This window comes from Osmerus eperlanus, chromosome 28 (assembly GCF_963692335.1).
Source record: "Osmerus eperlanus chromosome 28, fOsmEpe2.1, whole genome shotgun sequence".
Classification (NCBI taxonomy): domain Eukaryota; kingdom Metazoa; phylum Chordata; class Actinopteri; order Osmeriformes; family Osmeridae; genus Osmerus; species Osmerus eperlanus.
This window is the reverse complement of record NC_085045.1, coordinates 319,250-335,087: the sequence shown is the minus strand read 5'-3', so window position 1 is coordinate 335,087 and position 15,838 is coordinate 319,250. Positions and strand designations below refer to the sequence as shown.

The 15,838-nt window shown below is 51.7% G+C and overlaps 1 protein-coding gene across 5 annotated transcripts in view; it reads left to right on the top strand.

The window, feature by feature from the left end:
* The window catches only part of LOC134015040 (tight junction protein ZO-2-like), a 66,045-nt gene that overhangs the window by 23,681 nt on the left and 26,526 nt on the right, over positions 1 to 15,838 (top strand). The window contains exon 1 of one of the 5 annotated variants that reach the window (XM_062454324.1): positions 7,150 to 7,428. The exons of 3 other annotated variants lie outside the window; for them this stretch is intronic. In XM_062454324.1, coding sequence (XP_062310308.1) covers positions 7,405 to 7,428 — 24 coding nt within the window. In that variant the 5' untranslated portion in view covers positions 7,150 to 7,404. Of the gene's footprint in view, positions 1 to 7,149; positions 7,429 to 7,528; positions 7,651 to 15,838 lie in introns of those variants that run through there. One more of the 5 variants, XM_062454327.1, reaches the window with a different exon arrangement.

Below are 15,838 nucleotides of genomic sequence, written 5' to 3'. Positions count from 1 at the left end.
TACAGCTCTGTATGAGCTTACTAGACCCCAGATGTCCAAACAATGTCTTCCCTCTGCGGTCACGACAGGTCAAGGCTGACCATCTCGTGTGTGTGTGTCTGTGTGTGAGAGTGTGTGTGTGAGAGTGTGAGTGTGTGTGTGTGTGTGTGTGTCTACCCCACAGTATTGTCTGTCTGGCCAGGCCCAGCAGGGAAACTAGGGTAGGGGGTGGGGGGGTACTGGTTAGTGTTTGTGTGTGTGTGTGCGGGCATGTATGTGTAATACATACACATGTGTGTATGGAACTAGGGATGATCACTTTGCTGACCTTAATGACCTCCAGCAGCTTCCAGTCAATCCTCTCAACACTGCATCCAATCACAGCCCTCCCAGCTCACGCTGCATCCAATCACAGCCCTCCCAGCTCACGCTGCATCCAATCACAGCCCTCCCAGCCAAGCCTGCTGCTGATCACACGTCTTCCTGAATCCTATCTTTTAGTTGAGCTTAGCCTCAAACACACACACACTTACCCCCACAGACACTTCTAAACATACAGACACACACTTACACACACACACACTTCTAGGCACCCCCCCCCCATACAGGCTGTGTCCAGAGAGAGAGAGAGAGAGAGAGAGAGAGAGAGAGAGAAAGAGAGAGAAAGAGAGAGAGAGACGGACAGACAGACAGATGTCCAGTCCCAGGGCTGAGAGCAGATGATTGTTTGACCGTAACTGAACTCTGCATGCGGTCAGTGACCTCCCTGTTCTACTGGAGCAGCTGTGTACATGACCGGACTAGTGTGTGATGATGGAGGAGGTAGTGTGAGGAGTGTACAAGTGTGTGACGATGGAGGAGGTAGTGTGAGGAGTGTACTAGTGTGTGATGATGAAGGAGGTAGTGTGAGGAGTGTACTAGTGTGTGATGATGGAGGAGGTAGTGTGAGGAGTGTACAAGTGTGTGACGATGGAGGAGGTAGTGTGAGGAGTGTACTAGTGTGTGATGATGGAGGAGGTAGTGTGAGGAGTGTACTAGTGTGTGATGATGGAGGAGGTAGTGTGAGGAGTGTACAAGTGTGTGACGATGGAGGAGGTAGTGTGAGGAGTGTACTAGTGTGTGATGATGGAGGAGGTAGTGTGAGGAGTGTACTAGTGTGTGATGATGGAGGAGGTAGTGTGAGGAGTGTACAAGTGTGTGACGATGGAGGAGGTAGTGTGAGGAGTGTACTAGTGTGTGATGATGGAGGAGGTAGTGTGAGGAGTGTACAAGTGTGTGACGATGGAGGAGGTAGTGTGAGGAGTGTACTAGTGTGTGATGATGGAGGAGGTAGTGTGAGGAGTGTACTAGTGTGTGATTATGGAGGAGGTAGTGTGAGGAGTGTACAAGTGTGTGACGATGGAGGAGGTAGTGTGAGGAGTGTACTAGTGTGTGATGATGGAGGAGGTAGTGTGAGGAGTGTACAAGTGTGTGACGATGGAGGAGGTAGTGTGAGGAGTGTACAAGTGTGTGACGATGGAGGAGGTAGTGTGAGGAGTGTACTAGTGTGTGATGATGGAGGAGGTAGTGTGAGGAGTGTACAAGTGTGTGACGATGGAGGAGGTTGTGTGACGATGGAGGAGGTAGTGTGAGGAGTGTACTAGTGTGTGATGATGGAGGAGGTAATGTGAATGGAAAGGAATGAGGCGGGGCTAGTGAATCATGTTTGGTAGCAGCATGTTTCAGGGTGAGAGGAGTGTGTCAGCGAGCTGATACTGTGACGGGGTGTTTGTGATGATGATGATATATATTAATACCTTGCCTCACCAGGTTTTTAAGTGCAAGTGTGAAAAGCTTCCGTAAGATGTGATCTTTTGTATATCATTTATTATATGAACACATACACAGAACATGTGTGTATCTATGTGTGTGCCTCCCCCAGTGTTGTGGTGTAGCAGGTGGTCTGGGCAGTAATCCTCCGCCCCCCAGACGACCTGACGATAGCATGGTGTGACACCCTAATCTCCACTGGGGAGTTTGGCTTCACCCCCCCCTCTCCACCCCCCCTCTCTACCCCACCTCTCCACCCCACCTCTCCACCCCCCCTCTCCACCCCCCCTCTCCACCCCCCCTCTCTACCCCCCCTCTCTACCCCCCCTCTCCACCCCCCCTCTCCACCCCACCTCTCCACCCCCCCTCTCCACCCCACCTCTCCACCCCCCCTCTCTACCCCACCTCTCTACCCCCCCTCTCCACCCCCCCTCTCCACCCCCCCTCTCCACCCCACCTCTCCACCCCACCTCTCCACCCCACCTCTCCACCCCCCCTCTCCACCCCCCCTCTCTACCCCCCCTCTCCACCCCACCTCTCCACCCCCCCTCTCCACCCCCCCTCTCTACCCCCCCTCTCCACCCCCCCTCTCCACCCCCCTCTGGAGGAGCGGCAGACACTCAGCCTAGCAGAGCGACACTGTAGCTGCTGTTGCTGTAACACAACACACACCAGCCGTGATCAGCTCAGTCATTCTGACTCCCCTCCAACACACACCCTTCATCCTACCCCTTTCCTCCTCCCCTCTCCTCCCCTCCTCCTATCGACACTCTTGTGACCTAGAGCACTTCTCTTATCTGGATAGAGGTTTCAGTGGTGAGTAGCCAGTTCTGAAGAGCTTGTTTACTGGTAGGTTCTGCTGACTTGGCCTGGGATCAGGGGTGCGGTGTAGAAACTCCAGCCCTCAGGGAATATAGTTTATATCCCATCTTATAGGGCTTTCTGATCTCTGATTGGATCCTTTGAGACTGAGTTTTGTTTGGATAAAACGTGTCCCAAATGAGACATCTGTCATGCTCTTCCCATCACTGGTGACCTGGTCACTATGACACACACACTCTCTGTCTCTCTCACACACACACATACACACACTCTCACACACACCTCTCCCCCTGTGCCCCCTCACCCTCATGCCATGGCAGACAGCTCTTTGTACATTCCTCTCAGAAGATTAGTTTACGTGTTACACTGCACACACACAGACCACTTCCCCTGTCCTGCATTCCTCTCGAGACCTCAGTGCTTCTCTCCCCCTCCCTCTCCCTCTTTCCCCCTCTCCCCTCCCCCCCTCCCTCTCCTTCTCTCTCCCCCTCCAACTCTCTATAACCTGTATACTAGAGATGTCAGAGTTCTAGAATCCAGACACTCTCCCTTTCCTCTGTGCGTGAGCTGGAGTGACTTCCAGTGAACAGTTCGACCTTGGCTCTGGAGGAAGTCCCGCCCCTAACCAAAGGCCGTGTTATTTTGGGACTGACCCCCAGCTGTGACCCCCCCCCTCGCTCCTCTCCTCATGTCATTTGTTTTCCCCAGACCTCAGTAGTAGGGCGCACAGGGATTACACTAGCACCAGCCCTTCTGTTCTGAGAGAGAGGAGAGGAGGAGGAGAGAGGTACAAGAGGAGAGAGGAGGAGGAAGAGAGGTACATAAGGAGAGGGATATGAGGAGAGAGGAGGAGGAGAGGAATATGAGGAGAGAGGAGGAGGAGAGGAATATGAGGAGAGAGGAGGAGGAGAGGAGAGAGGAGGAGGAGAGGAATATGAGGAGAGAAGAGGAGGAGAGGAATATGAGGAGAGAGGAGGAGGAGAGGAGAAGAGAGGAGGAGAGGTACATGAGTAGAGAGATATGAGGAGAGAAGAGGAGGAGAGGAGGAGGAGAGAGGAGGAGGAGAGAGGAGGAGGAGAGGTACATGAGGAGAGGGATATGAGGAGAGAGGAGGAGAGGTACATGAGGAGAGGGATATGAGGAGAGAGGAGGAGAGGAGAGGAAGAGAGGAGGAGGAGAGGTACATGAGGAGAGGGATATGAGGGGAGAGGAGGAGGAGGAGGAGGAGGAGGAGGAGGAGGAGGAGGACAGGTACATGAGGAGAGGGATATGAGGAGAGAGGAGGAGGAGAGGAATATGAGGAGAGGAGGAGAGGAGGAGGAGGAGGAGGAGGAGGAGGAGGAGGAGAGAGGAGGAGGACAGGTACATGAGGAGAGGGATATGAGGAGAGAGGAGGAGGAGAGGAATATGAGGAGAGGAGGAGGAGGAGGAGGGGGGGTACAGAGAAGTGTCCACCCCAGACAGACATGCTTCCTTGCTTCCTCTTGGTGATTGACTAACGTTGGCAACTGTCAACATTAGTCTTATGCTGTAGTTGTTTTGTTTTGATTGGACCATGTCGCCTGTGTTCCTGTTCCAGGAAAAAACACCTAAACTGTTTCCTGTTGTAGAAGGCATCACCAGACTGTTCTGGACTGCTTCCTGTTCATCACCAGACTCCTCCTCTTCCCCTCACACTGAGACAATCTGCTGCTACATCTTCATCTGTGTTCTGTGTAAACATTGGTTCAGTCAAAGCCAATGCCTGGAGGGAAACACTCAGAGGAAGCACGCAGCTGCTAGACTTCACAGTGCTGTGTGTGTGTGTGATCCCTACACAGCGCTGTGTGTGTGTGATCCCTACACAGCGCTGTGTGTGTGTTCCCTACACAGTGCTGTGTGTGTGTGTGTTCCCTACACAGTGCTGTGTGTGTGTGTTCCCTACACAGTGCTGTGTGTGTGTTCCCTACACAGTTCTGTGTGTGTGTGTTCCCTACACAGTGCTGTGTGTGTTCCCTACACAGTGCTGTGTGTGTGTTCCCTACACAGTGCTGTGTGTGTGTGTTCCCTACACGGTGCTGTGTGTGTGTTCCCTACATAGTGCTGTGTGTGTGTGTTCCCTACACGGTGCTGTGTGTGTGTTCCCTACACAGTGCTGTGTGTGTGTTCCCTACACAGCGCTGTGTGTGTGTGTTCCCTACACAGTGCTGTGTGTGTGTTTCCTACACAGCTCAACATCTCCACACTGTTTCCCTGTGTGAACATGACTAATAAGATGTTCCTTATCTAAGGAATGGGGCAGGAAGACGGGCTGTTCACAGAGCACTTCCTGTTTACAGTGCACATCCTCCATACAGTGCCTTCGCTGGTCTCATCCCCCTCCCCCCGGGTAGCTAGACCCAGCCTTGTTGGACTGGGTGAGATAAGGGTGTTGGACGCCAGGAGAGAGAGAAGGAAGAGGTACGTGTGTGTATGAGTGTGAGCGCTGGCCTGGCACTCGTTAACTGAGTGTAATTATTTAGCAATAACAGGAAGCCTTCAGTTACAAGCAGGAACAGGAATGTGTGTGTGTGTGGTTGGGGGGACCATACCCAGCCACACACACTGAAACCTCCTTCCCTGGATGAGGGCCTGAGTGGATGAGCTGTTCAGTGACTACGACAGCCTCAGTGGTCCACACAGGGATGTGTTGACGTTGTGTTGCTGGTGGCCCTTCCTACTCTGGGCAGAACAATAGAGCAGAGCTGATGGACTGATAGGAGGGAGATGGGGGAGGGCAAGCTAGAAAAGAGGGAGGGTGTGCGGGTCAGAGGATGGGAGAGGCCAGGCAGCAGGATGAGGAGAGAAATGGAGGAGAGATGGTTAGATAGGGAGTGATATACCGGGCTGTGTTTGAAGCTGACAGTGATCAAAGACACACACACACACAGCCAGAGTGTGTGTGATCTTCTTGGGGAGAGGAGGTATAAATAGAGGGTCCATCTATCATGAGAGGCTCCAGCAACACTACACATCACCTCTTCAGTACAGCTCTTTATGGTTCTAGAGTTGTAGCCACTTGATCATTCTATCAAGACACCTCCTTTCAGCACTAAATCAACAACGAGTGTAAAACAATACTTTAATTCGAGGACACTTAACAGTAAGTTTTAAGGTAATCTCTTGTGTATACTGTTAACAATGACATGACAACAATAGCTTTACATTCAATTCACCATGCAATCACCTCCACGCTCTGAATAGTAAACGGGTCACATGGGTACAATAGGAATTCAGAACATGCGAATAGAATGAGTCAATAATGAGATATCATCACAATAGGGGACAAGTTGGAGAGAGAGAGATGGTGGAGGGGGGGGAGAGATGTTGGAGGGGAGAGAGAGATGGTGGAAGGGGGAGAGAGAGATGGTAGAGGGGGAGAGAGAGATGGTGGAGAGAGAGAGAGAGATGGTGGAGGGGGAGAGAGAGATGGTGGAGGGGGAGAGAGAGATGGTGGAGGGGGAGGGAGAGATGGTAGAGGGGGAGAGAGAGATGGTGGAGAGAGAGAGAGAGATGGTGGAGGGGGAGAGAGAGATGGTGGAGGGGGAGAGAGAGATGGTGGAGGGGGAGGGAGAGATGGTAGAGGGGGAGAGAGAGATGGTGGAGAGAGAGAGAGAGATGGTGGAGAGAGAGAGAGAGATGGTGGAGGGGGAGAGAGAGATGGTGGAGGGGGAGAGAGAGATGGTGGAGGGGGAGGGAGAGATGGTAGAGGGGGAGAGAGAGATGGACATGTGACCCTGGAGGAGTGTTTGACCCTGACTGAGCTGGTGCTGCAGTGTGAACCAGCCAATCAGACATTTCTCTGTGACCTGGCAGCTCCTCCTCCAGCTGGTCACCCTGACCCTACACCTAACCCTGCCAGCAGGTCACCCTGACCCTACACCTAACCCTGCCAGCAGGTCACCCTGACCCTACACCTAACCCTGCCAGCAGGTCACCCTGACCCTACACCTAACCCTGCCAGCAGGTCACCCTGACCCTACACCTAACCCTGCCAGCAGGTCACCCTGACCCTACACCTAACCCTGCCAGCAGGTCACCCTGACCCTACACCTAACCCTGCCAGCAGGTCACCCTGACCCTACACCTAACCCTGCCAGCAGGTCACCCTGACCCTACACCTAACCCTGCCAGCAGCTTTCTGGCCTTAAATGGTCAGTTTTTAACTCGGACACATTGAGTTTAAATTCTGTCCTTGAAATAGTAAAATATGGGTGTGTCCAATGAGGCCACATGTTGTATATTGTTTATATACTGTGTAGTGTTTGTGAATGTTACGATTATAGCGATGCACAAGCAAAGTTTATTCTGGTGCTCTACTCTGCGTTGTGCTGTGCTGTGAGGGAACAGTATCACCTTTCTGACAGGTCGAGACATCTCTCATCTCAGTGGTTGGTGGACGGGCAGAGAGAGATGTGATTGGCCAGCAGCAGTCAGCTGATGTGGTGTGGGCTGAGTGTCGTTTATTATCAGTATGCAAAGCATTGTGGGAAGTATGCAAAGCATTATGGGATAGACAGGTGTTCCTCTCCTGGTCCTCTCTGTTTGTTTTGGAACGCTGGCAGTCGAGAACCTGGAAGTGTAGCTGACGTATGTGTGCGTGTGCGTGTGTGCGTGCGTGCGTGCGTGCGTGTGCGTGTGTGAGGTCAGGATGACGCAATGCCCAAACTCAGACTGACGCAGATGTGTTTACCTGTAGAGTAAAAGCAGCGGCTGTGTGTGTGTGTGTGTGTGTGTGTGTGTGTGAGTGCGCGCAGGGTACACAAGGGAGGAAAGATGGCGGTGAGATTCCTAGACCAGGTAAGCCTAGGAATGTGGAGTGTTTGAGCAGTGGAGTGTGTAGCGTGTGTGTGTATATACCCTCCAGGTGTGTGTATAGTGTGTGTGTACCCTCCAGGTGTGTGTGTGTATAGTGTGTGTGTGCACAGTGTGTCAGCTCCTTGCTGTTTCACCGTGGCAACGCTCTACTAGAGGCTCCCCCATGTCCAGGAGCCGACCTGAGACACGGAACTCTAAACTAAAGTGAGCGCATACTTTATAACTTTATATGTACAGTAATTGAATGTACTTTGAATGTTCAGAGTGGGTGGTGTCTGTGTGTTTCTGAATGTTCAGAGTGGGTGGTGTCTGTGTGTTTCTGAATGTTCAGAGTGGGTGGTGTCTGTGTGTTTCTGAATGTTCAGAGTGGGTGGTGTCTGTGTGTTTCTGCTGCATGTTCGTCCTAGCAGGAGAGAGTTGTGGCTCGCTCTCTCTTCTGTGCAGACTGGAACGTAAACAATGCCTGCAGTGTGTGCGTGCGCAAGTGTGTGTAGAAGCATTTTGTGTTTGTGTGTGGCTATGCTGTACCAGCATTATTGGGACAGCGTTGTATTACATGGTTTCAGACTGCACAGAGAAGCAAGCTGTCACAACAGCAGTACTACCAGCGGACTGTGACAGAGATCCAGTCGTTAGTGAACAGACGTGCTTGTTGGTGTGTTGTGGAGGGCATTGTGTTGTCACTGAGTTGTCACAATGCCTGGGAGACAGAATGGAGACTGTTGTCTCTGTGATGTCACATAGCATTCTCTGATTCCACTCCTAACATTATGACATCACAGAGAGCATCAGTGTTAAAACACAGGCTGTTTGTCAGGGTGATGATGACCCAGGCTTGCTGTTAGCCTAGCAGGGCTGGGTTAGTCTGACTACAGCTAGCTACAGCTAGCCTAGCAGGGCTGGGTTAGTCTGACTACAGCTAGCTACAGCTAGCATAGCAGGGCTGGGTTAGTCTGACTACAGCTAGCTACAGCTAGCCTAGTAGGGCTGGGTTAGTCTGACTACAGCTAGCGTGGCTGGGTTAGTCTGACTACAGCTAGCCTAGCAGGGCTGGGTTAGTCTGACTATAGCTAGCTACAGCTAGCCTAGCAAGGCTGGGTTAGTCTGACTACAGCTAGCTACAGTTAGCCTAGCAGGGCTGGGTTAGTCTGACTACAGCTAGCTACAGCTAGCCTAGCAGGGCTGGGTTAGTCTGACTACAGCTAGCTACAGCTAGCATAGCAGGGCTGGGTTAGTCTGACTACAGCTAGCCTAGCGTGGCTGGGTTAGTCTGACTACAGCCAGCTACAGCTAGCCTAGCAGGGCTGGGTTAGTCTGACTACAGCTAGCCTAGCAGGGCTGGGTTAGTCTGATTACAGCTAGCCTAGCGTGGCTGGGTTAGTCTGACTACAGCTAGCTACAGCTAGCCTAGCAGGGCTGGGTTAGTCCCCCCCCAGGAAAAAACTAAGAAAAACAAGAGCTCCCTTTGTTGTGAATGTCTAAATTCTCCTTCTATTCTCCTCCCCTCTCTCAGCCCTCGCCGCTGTTAGGCATCTGACTGGGGCTTTGTTCATTGCTGTTGTTAAGAGAACGAGGGCTCGACCTATTTCTCAAGTGTGTGTGTGTGCGCGTGGGGGGCAGTCTTGACGCTGAACTAAAATGGCAGCCGGAACGACCATGGCTCTCTCCCATTCATGTTGTAAGCATGTGAACCCAAACACCAGGTCATGAGAATTATTGTTATTGTTTCCTACCTCTGTTTCCATTTCCTCTACCCCACACCTCTCCCCCACCCCTCTCCCCCACCCCTCTCCCCCACACCTCTCCCCCACACCTCTACCCCACACCTCTACCCCACACCTCTCCCCCACCCCTCTCCCCCACACCTCTCCCCCACCCCTCTCCCCCACACCTCTCCCCCACACCTCTCCCCCACACCTCTCCCCCACACCTATACCCCACACCTCTCCCCCACACCTCTCCCCCACCCCTCTACCCCACACCTCTCCCCCACACCTCTCCCCCACACCTCTACCCCACACCTCTCCCCCACACCTCTCCCCCACACCTCTCCCCCACACCTCTCCCCCACACCTCTACCCCACACCTCTACCCCACACCTCTACCCCACACCTTTCCCCACACCTCTACCCCACACCTCTCCCCCACACCTCTACCCCACACCTCTCCTCCACACCTCTACCCCACACCTCTACCCCACACCTCTCCCCCACACCTCTCCCCCACACCTCTACCCCACACACTTCTCCCCCACACCTCTACCCCACACCTCTACCCCACACCTCTCCCCCACACCTCTCCTCCACACCTCTACCCCACACCTCTCCCCCACACCTCTACCCCACACTTCTCCCCCACACCTCTACCCCACACCTCTCCCCCACACCTCTCCCCCACACATCCCCCACACCTCTACCCCACCCCTCTCCCCCACACCTCTCCCCCACACTTCTCCCCCACACCTCTCCCCCACACCTCTACCCCACACCTCTACCCCACACCTCTCCCCCACACCTCTCCTCCACACCTCTACCCCACACCTCTCCCCCACACCTCTACCCCACACTTCTCCCCCACACCTCTACCCCACACCTCTCCCCCACACATCTACCCCACCCCTCTCCCCCACACCTTTCCCCACACCTCTACCCCACACCTCTCCCCCACACCTCTACCCCACACCTCTCCCCCACACCTCTACCCCACACCTCCCCCACACCTCTACCCCACCCCTCTCCCCCACACCTCTCCCCCACACTTCTCCCCCACACCTCTCCCCCACCCCTCTACACCATCCCTCTGAACCAGAATCTGCCTGGTGTTTATCAGGGATGGATTGATTTGGTCTGTGATGACCTCAGACAGGCTATGTGTCCTACACCCCCCCTGTCCTCGGGTGCTCTATCGACCCCCCTTCCCCCCTGTGTGTGTGTCAGTGTGTGTATTTTTGTTGGTGTGTGTTGTTTGTCTGTTGTTCTTATTTATTGTTGTTTTGCCCTATTTGATGATTTTGTACAGCACTTTGGTCGGCATTGTTTTTAAATGTGCTCTATAAATAAAAATGACTTGACTTGTTTGTACCTAGAACCCTTTTAGCTCTCATGTTTTCCAAGGGCAGAGGTCTACTGGGTCACCATGGAGATGGGAGTATAAAAGATCCCTCCATCCTTTCGCTGTCTCTCTCATTCTCAGTCAAACATTTCTACTTATCTCTATTAATTTGTGTGTGTTTCTCTGGTAGCATGTGAACACACAGGCAGGGGCAATAAAACAGATAATTGAGTCCCCTACACCCCCTTCCCCCCCTCCCCCCCTCCCCTCCACCCCCCCTCCCCCCCTCCCCTCAACCCCCCCTCCCCTCCACCCCTCCACCCCCAGTCCAGCAGACAGCTCAGGTGTCATCTCTCTGAGATGGTGTGTGTGTGTTAGCGTGTGTGTGACAGGGATATGGTAGTAGTGCTAGTAGCAGTAAGATGAGAGCTGGTATTATTAGTTGGGTTAGTAGTAGAGGGAGGAATGTCCCCCTGTTGCTGGCCTAGCTGCTTACAGTATTGGACACACATACGCACACACCCAGACACACACAGTCACCCTGCCTTGCAAAGTAATCTAAGCTGCCACAGCGACCTCTTGCTGTCACAACATGACAGGTGGTAGAGCTTTCTGGAAAGAACCCCTGATGGTTATAGCTGACACAGAACTTGATCTCCCTCCTCCCTTCCTCCTGCTTCCCCTCTCTCCCCTCCTCTTCTCCTTCTCCCCTCCTCTCCTTTCCCTTCCCTTCCCCACCCCTCCTCTCCCCTCCTCTCCTCCTCCCCTCTTCCCTGACTGGTCACAGCTGAAAGGTCACCATGGTGATATGGAACCTCTGGTGACACACAGAGACTCCAGCCCCTCTTTGAAGATTAGACTCCACTCTTAATGATTCTGATGTAGCCCACAATCTCTCTCTGTCCCTCTCTCTGTCTCTCTGTCTCATCTTACTCTTCCTTTCTACCTCTCTTCCTCTCTTTCTGCCTCCTCCCCTCTTCCTGTCGTTCTTGTGATCTTGTCAGTGGTTTAATTGCCTCTATTCAGCAATGTCAAAGGGGGACTAACTGGGTTATTCTTAGACCGATTTAGATCCTTTTTTGTGGTGGGATTGGAAAAACGGTTGATTTGATTGGGGGGCTTGGGACAGCTAGCCTAGGTCTTCAGTACGCAGGTCATGGGGGGGGACCTGTCAGAACCAGGCCAGACCACCAGGCTTGGTGTTTCTGAGTGAGGTTCTTGTCTGTATGAATGTATTGAGGCCTGGACACAGTGGAGATAGTGGAACCCTCTCCTACCCTGCTGGTCAGGTCAGCTCTGGGTCTTGTTCTCCTCCTTGCTGTCGCTTGGCTTCTCCCCTTATTCAGACACAAAAATATACAACTTCTGAAATATTTACACCAGAGAAGGAAGAGGAGCGTTCAATAAGACATGAGCTACAACAATAGAGAGGTTTCTTTCCACTCTGAAAGTAGCCAGGGCTCTTGGGGGTCTGGGAGAGCCTCTGATAGAAAAGTCTGGATTAGAGAAGAGCAGCAGTGGAGCCTGGCTCAGACCGGCCCTCAGTCTCTCCCCAACTTACTGAGGAAGACATCTGAGTTCAGTGTTTCATTATGTAAGAAAATACATATTAATGTGAACATAACAGTATGACACGGCATGGGTCAGTGAGTCATGTGGTGCTGGACATCATGAATATTTATGAGTGGGTCATGTGGTGCTGGATATCATGAATATTCATGAGAGGGTCATGTGGTGCTGGAGACATCATGAATATTCATGAGAGGGTCATGTGGTGCTGGACATCATGAATATTCATGACATGAGAGGAGAGGAGATATGAAGAACATGACAATGAAAGTTGAATGAGGCAGTGTGTTTCGAAGCGTGTTAGAATCACAATGGTAAATCTCTGGTCGCCTGAACAACCAGATTCCAGTCTAGGCATCACCTGCACCTGCTCGTATTGGTCAAACTGATGACATTATAGGCTGCTGTCATGGCAACGCTGTGTACACAGACATAAAGACTGTCTGAGCTTCACACTTCAACCCTTCCTTTCTTCTCTCTCTCTCTAACCCTAACTCCTTAAAGGGCCTCTCTTTAAGACTCTGTCTCCCTCCCTCCCCCTGCAGCAAAGCCGGACTGCTGATGTGATGGGCTGACTGATGTCTTACGAAAGCACTTTTTGTTTTTCTTCCATGAATTATTAAGGAACTCCTTTACCTGCCTGCCAACTGAGGTGATGTGTCATCTATTCTTGAGAAGTCTCTGGAAAAGTCTTCTCTGTGACTGAGCCTTGAGGTGTCAGAGAGGGTCTAGACTGAACCTTGAGGAGTCAGAGAGGGTCTAGACTGAACTTTGAGGTGTCAGAGAGGGTCTGGACTGAACTTTGAGGTGTCAGAGAGGATCTGGACTGAACCTTGAGGAGTCAGAGAGGGTCTTGACTGAACCTTGAGGAGTCAGAGAGGGTCTGGACTGAACTTTGAGGTGTCAGAGAGGATCTGGACTGAACCTTGAGGAGTCAGAGAGGGTCTGGACTGAACCTTGAGGTGTCAGAGAGGGTCTGGACTGAACCTTGAGGAGTCAGAGAGGGTCTGGACTGAACCTTGAGGAGTCACAGAGGGTCTGGACTGAACCTTGAGGAGTCAGAGAGGGTCACTCTGGACTGAGCCTTGAGGAGTCAGAGAGGGTCTGGACTGAACCTTGACGAGTCAGAGAGGGTCACTCTGGACTGAACCTTGAGGAGTCAGAGAGGGTCTGGACTGAACCTTGAGGAGTCAGAGAGGGTCACTCTGGACTGAACCTTGAGGAGTCAGAGAGGGTCACTCTGGACTGAGCCTTGAGGAGTCAGAGAGGGTCTGGACTGAACCTTGAGGAGTCAGAGAGGGTCACTCTGGACTGAGCCTTGAGGAGTCAGAGAGGGTCTGGACTGAACCTTGAGGAGTCAGAGAGGGTCACTCTGGACTGAACCTTGAGGAGTCAGAGAGGGTCACTCTGGACTGAACCTTGAGGAGTCAGAGAGGGTCACTCTGGACTGAGCCTTGAGGAGTCAGAGAGGGTCTGGACTGAACCTTGAGGAGTCAGAGAGGGTCACTCTGGACTGAACCTTGAGGAGTCAGAGAGGGTCACTCTGGACTGAGCCTTGAGGAGTCAGAGAGGGTCTGGACTGAACCTTGAGGAGTCAGAGAGGGTCACTCTGGACTGAGCCTTGAGGAGTCAGAGAGGGTCTGGACTGAACCTTGAGGAGTCAGAGAGGGTCTGGACTGAACCTTGAGGAGTCAGAGAGGGTCACTCTGGACTGAACCTTGAGGAGTCAGAGAGGGTCACTCTGGACTGAGCCTTGAGGAGTCAGAGAGGGTCTGGACTGAACCTTGAGGAGTCAGAGAGGGTCACTCTGGACTGAACCTTGAGGAGTCAGAGAGGGTCACTCTGGACTGAGCCTTGAGGAGTCAGAGAGGGTCACTCTGGACTGATGTGTGCGCCTCCTCCTCTCCCTGCGGACGCCATCCTGAATCCCTGACAGGGAGGAGCGCACCTTGACCTGGGTTAGGGTTAGGGTTAGGGTCTAACCCTAACCCTAACCCTGACAGGGAGGAGCGCACCTTGACCTGGGTTGTGTCTGAGTGAACAAGGACAAGATTCAGATTTATAATACTGGAGTCATTTAGCAGATGCTTTTCTCCAAAGCGACCTAGGGGGGAATTTGAACCTGTGAGCAGTTTGTGTTCTTACCATGAGCTCCACCTGGATCACAAGAGCGGCCAGGGCTCGACAATAATGATGGCCCGATGGCCCGGGGCCAGTAAAAAGTAACGTCGGGACAGTTAAACTAGCAACACACTGGCCCGATCGGGCCACTGCAAATTATTGATTGAAAAAAAAAATTGCATTGTAAAAGTTAACATCCTTCATATGTTTTGCGATCTGCTAAATGCATAAATAACTTTGCAGCTCGTGGGGCGCACAGTTGGCAAATCAAGAGTTGAGTAGTGAGTGACGACTGGTTGTCAAATTGTAATTCTCTAATCTCAATACATTTTTTAACAACTGGCGCAAGACTGGCGCGAGACAATAAAGTGAAGATGGCAGCAAAGTAGAGCTACGAGCTCAAACGGAGGCAACTTTTTTTATGGAACTAAGATGCACTGTGTCGTCTGTCGTATGTTACCGTCTAAAGCAGAAAAAAGTGGATATTTTTACAGAGGCACCGACAATTTTCGAAAACAATCCCTGACCAGCCATGCTAGCAGACAGCACCTGGTTTGCGTGACAGCTAAGCGGATGGTTGACAATCCATCTTCCAGGCCGTTGACCATGCTGGTCAGGAATTTAAATGCAGATGCCCATCGTGTTATTGCACGACTTATAACAACGGTATATCACGTAATTAAGACGGGCCAGCCGTTCACCTCGTTCACCCGGGCTATTGAACTGCAGCAGAAGAATGGTGTCGACTTGGGTACTTAGTATCATACTGATGAAATGCTATGGAAGCTTTTATATATTAGCATTGAGGGACCAGAGGTTTCAGTTTCAGCCAGACAGAGTTGTGCAGAGATGGCTGTCAGCAGGGAAGAGAGCACGTCATGTTTGAGGTTAAAAGTCAATTGTTTAGCTGACTATTACCTTTTAATTTTTTATCACTAGAAATGTGATTTCATTTTTGTTCTTTTTATATCCAGGATGTGTTTAATAAATGGTTAAACATGTTAACAGAATAACATAACTTATAAGTATTTGGTTTTGTTGTAACAATGATAAATTACAACTTTTGGAGCGGGGGCCAGTAAAAATTGTCTTGGGGCCAACATTTTTAACGTTTAGCCCTGAGCGGAGTGACGGGCTGGAGGTCACCTAAAGGTCATGGGATCAGGTTTAACCTTGAATCCATCACACACACACACACACACACACACACACTTTAATCCCAGAGTAATCTTCTTTAAGTCACCGCTAGACACCGCACCCCTGGGTTAGGGTTAGGGTTAGGGCACCCCAGGGTTAGGGTTAGGGTTAGGGCACCCCTGGGTTAGGGTTAGGGTTAGGGCACCCCTGGACACAGGCACTTGCGGAGGGGGGGATTTTTACACACACACTTATTGTGTATATTTCATAAGCTGATACATGTAGATGTGCTAAGCCTTCAGCTATGTGAGGGAGAGTTTGAGAGATTGAAGTGTTTTTGTTTGTGTAGCCTAGTGTCTCCTTTCTTTTCCTCTCCATCCATCCATCCACCTCTTTCTCTTTCTCTTTCTCTTTCTCTTTCTCTTTCTCTTTCTCTCTCTCGCTCTCGCTCTCTCTCTCTCGCTCTCTGTGTGTCTCCTCTAACACCTGCAGTTTTGTGCTGCTTACAGTCTGG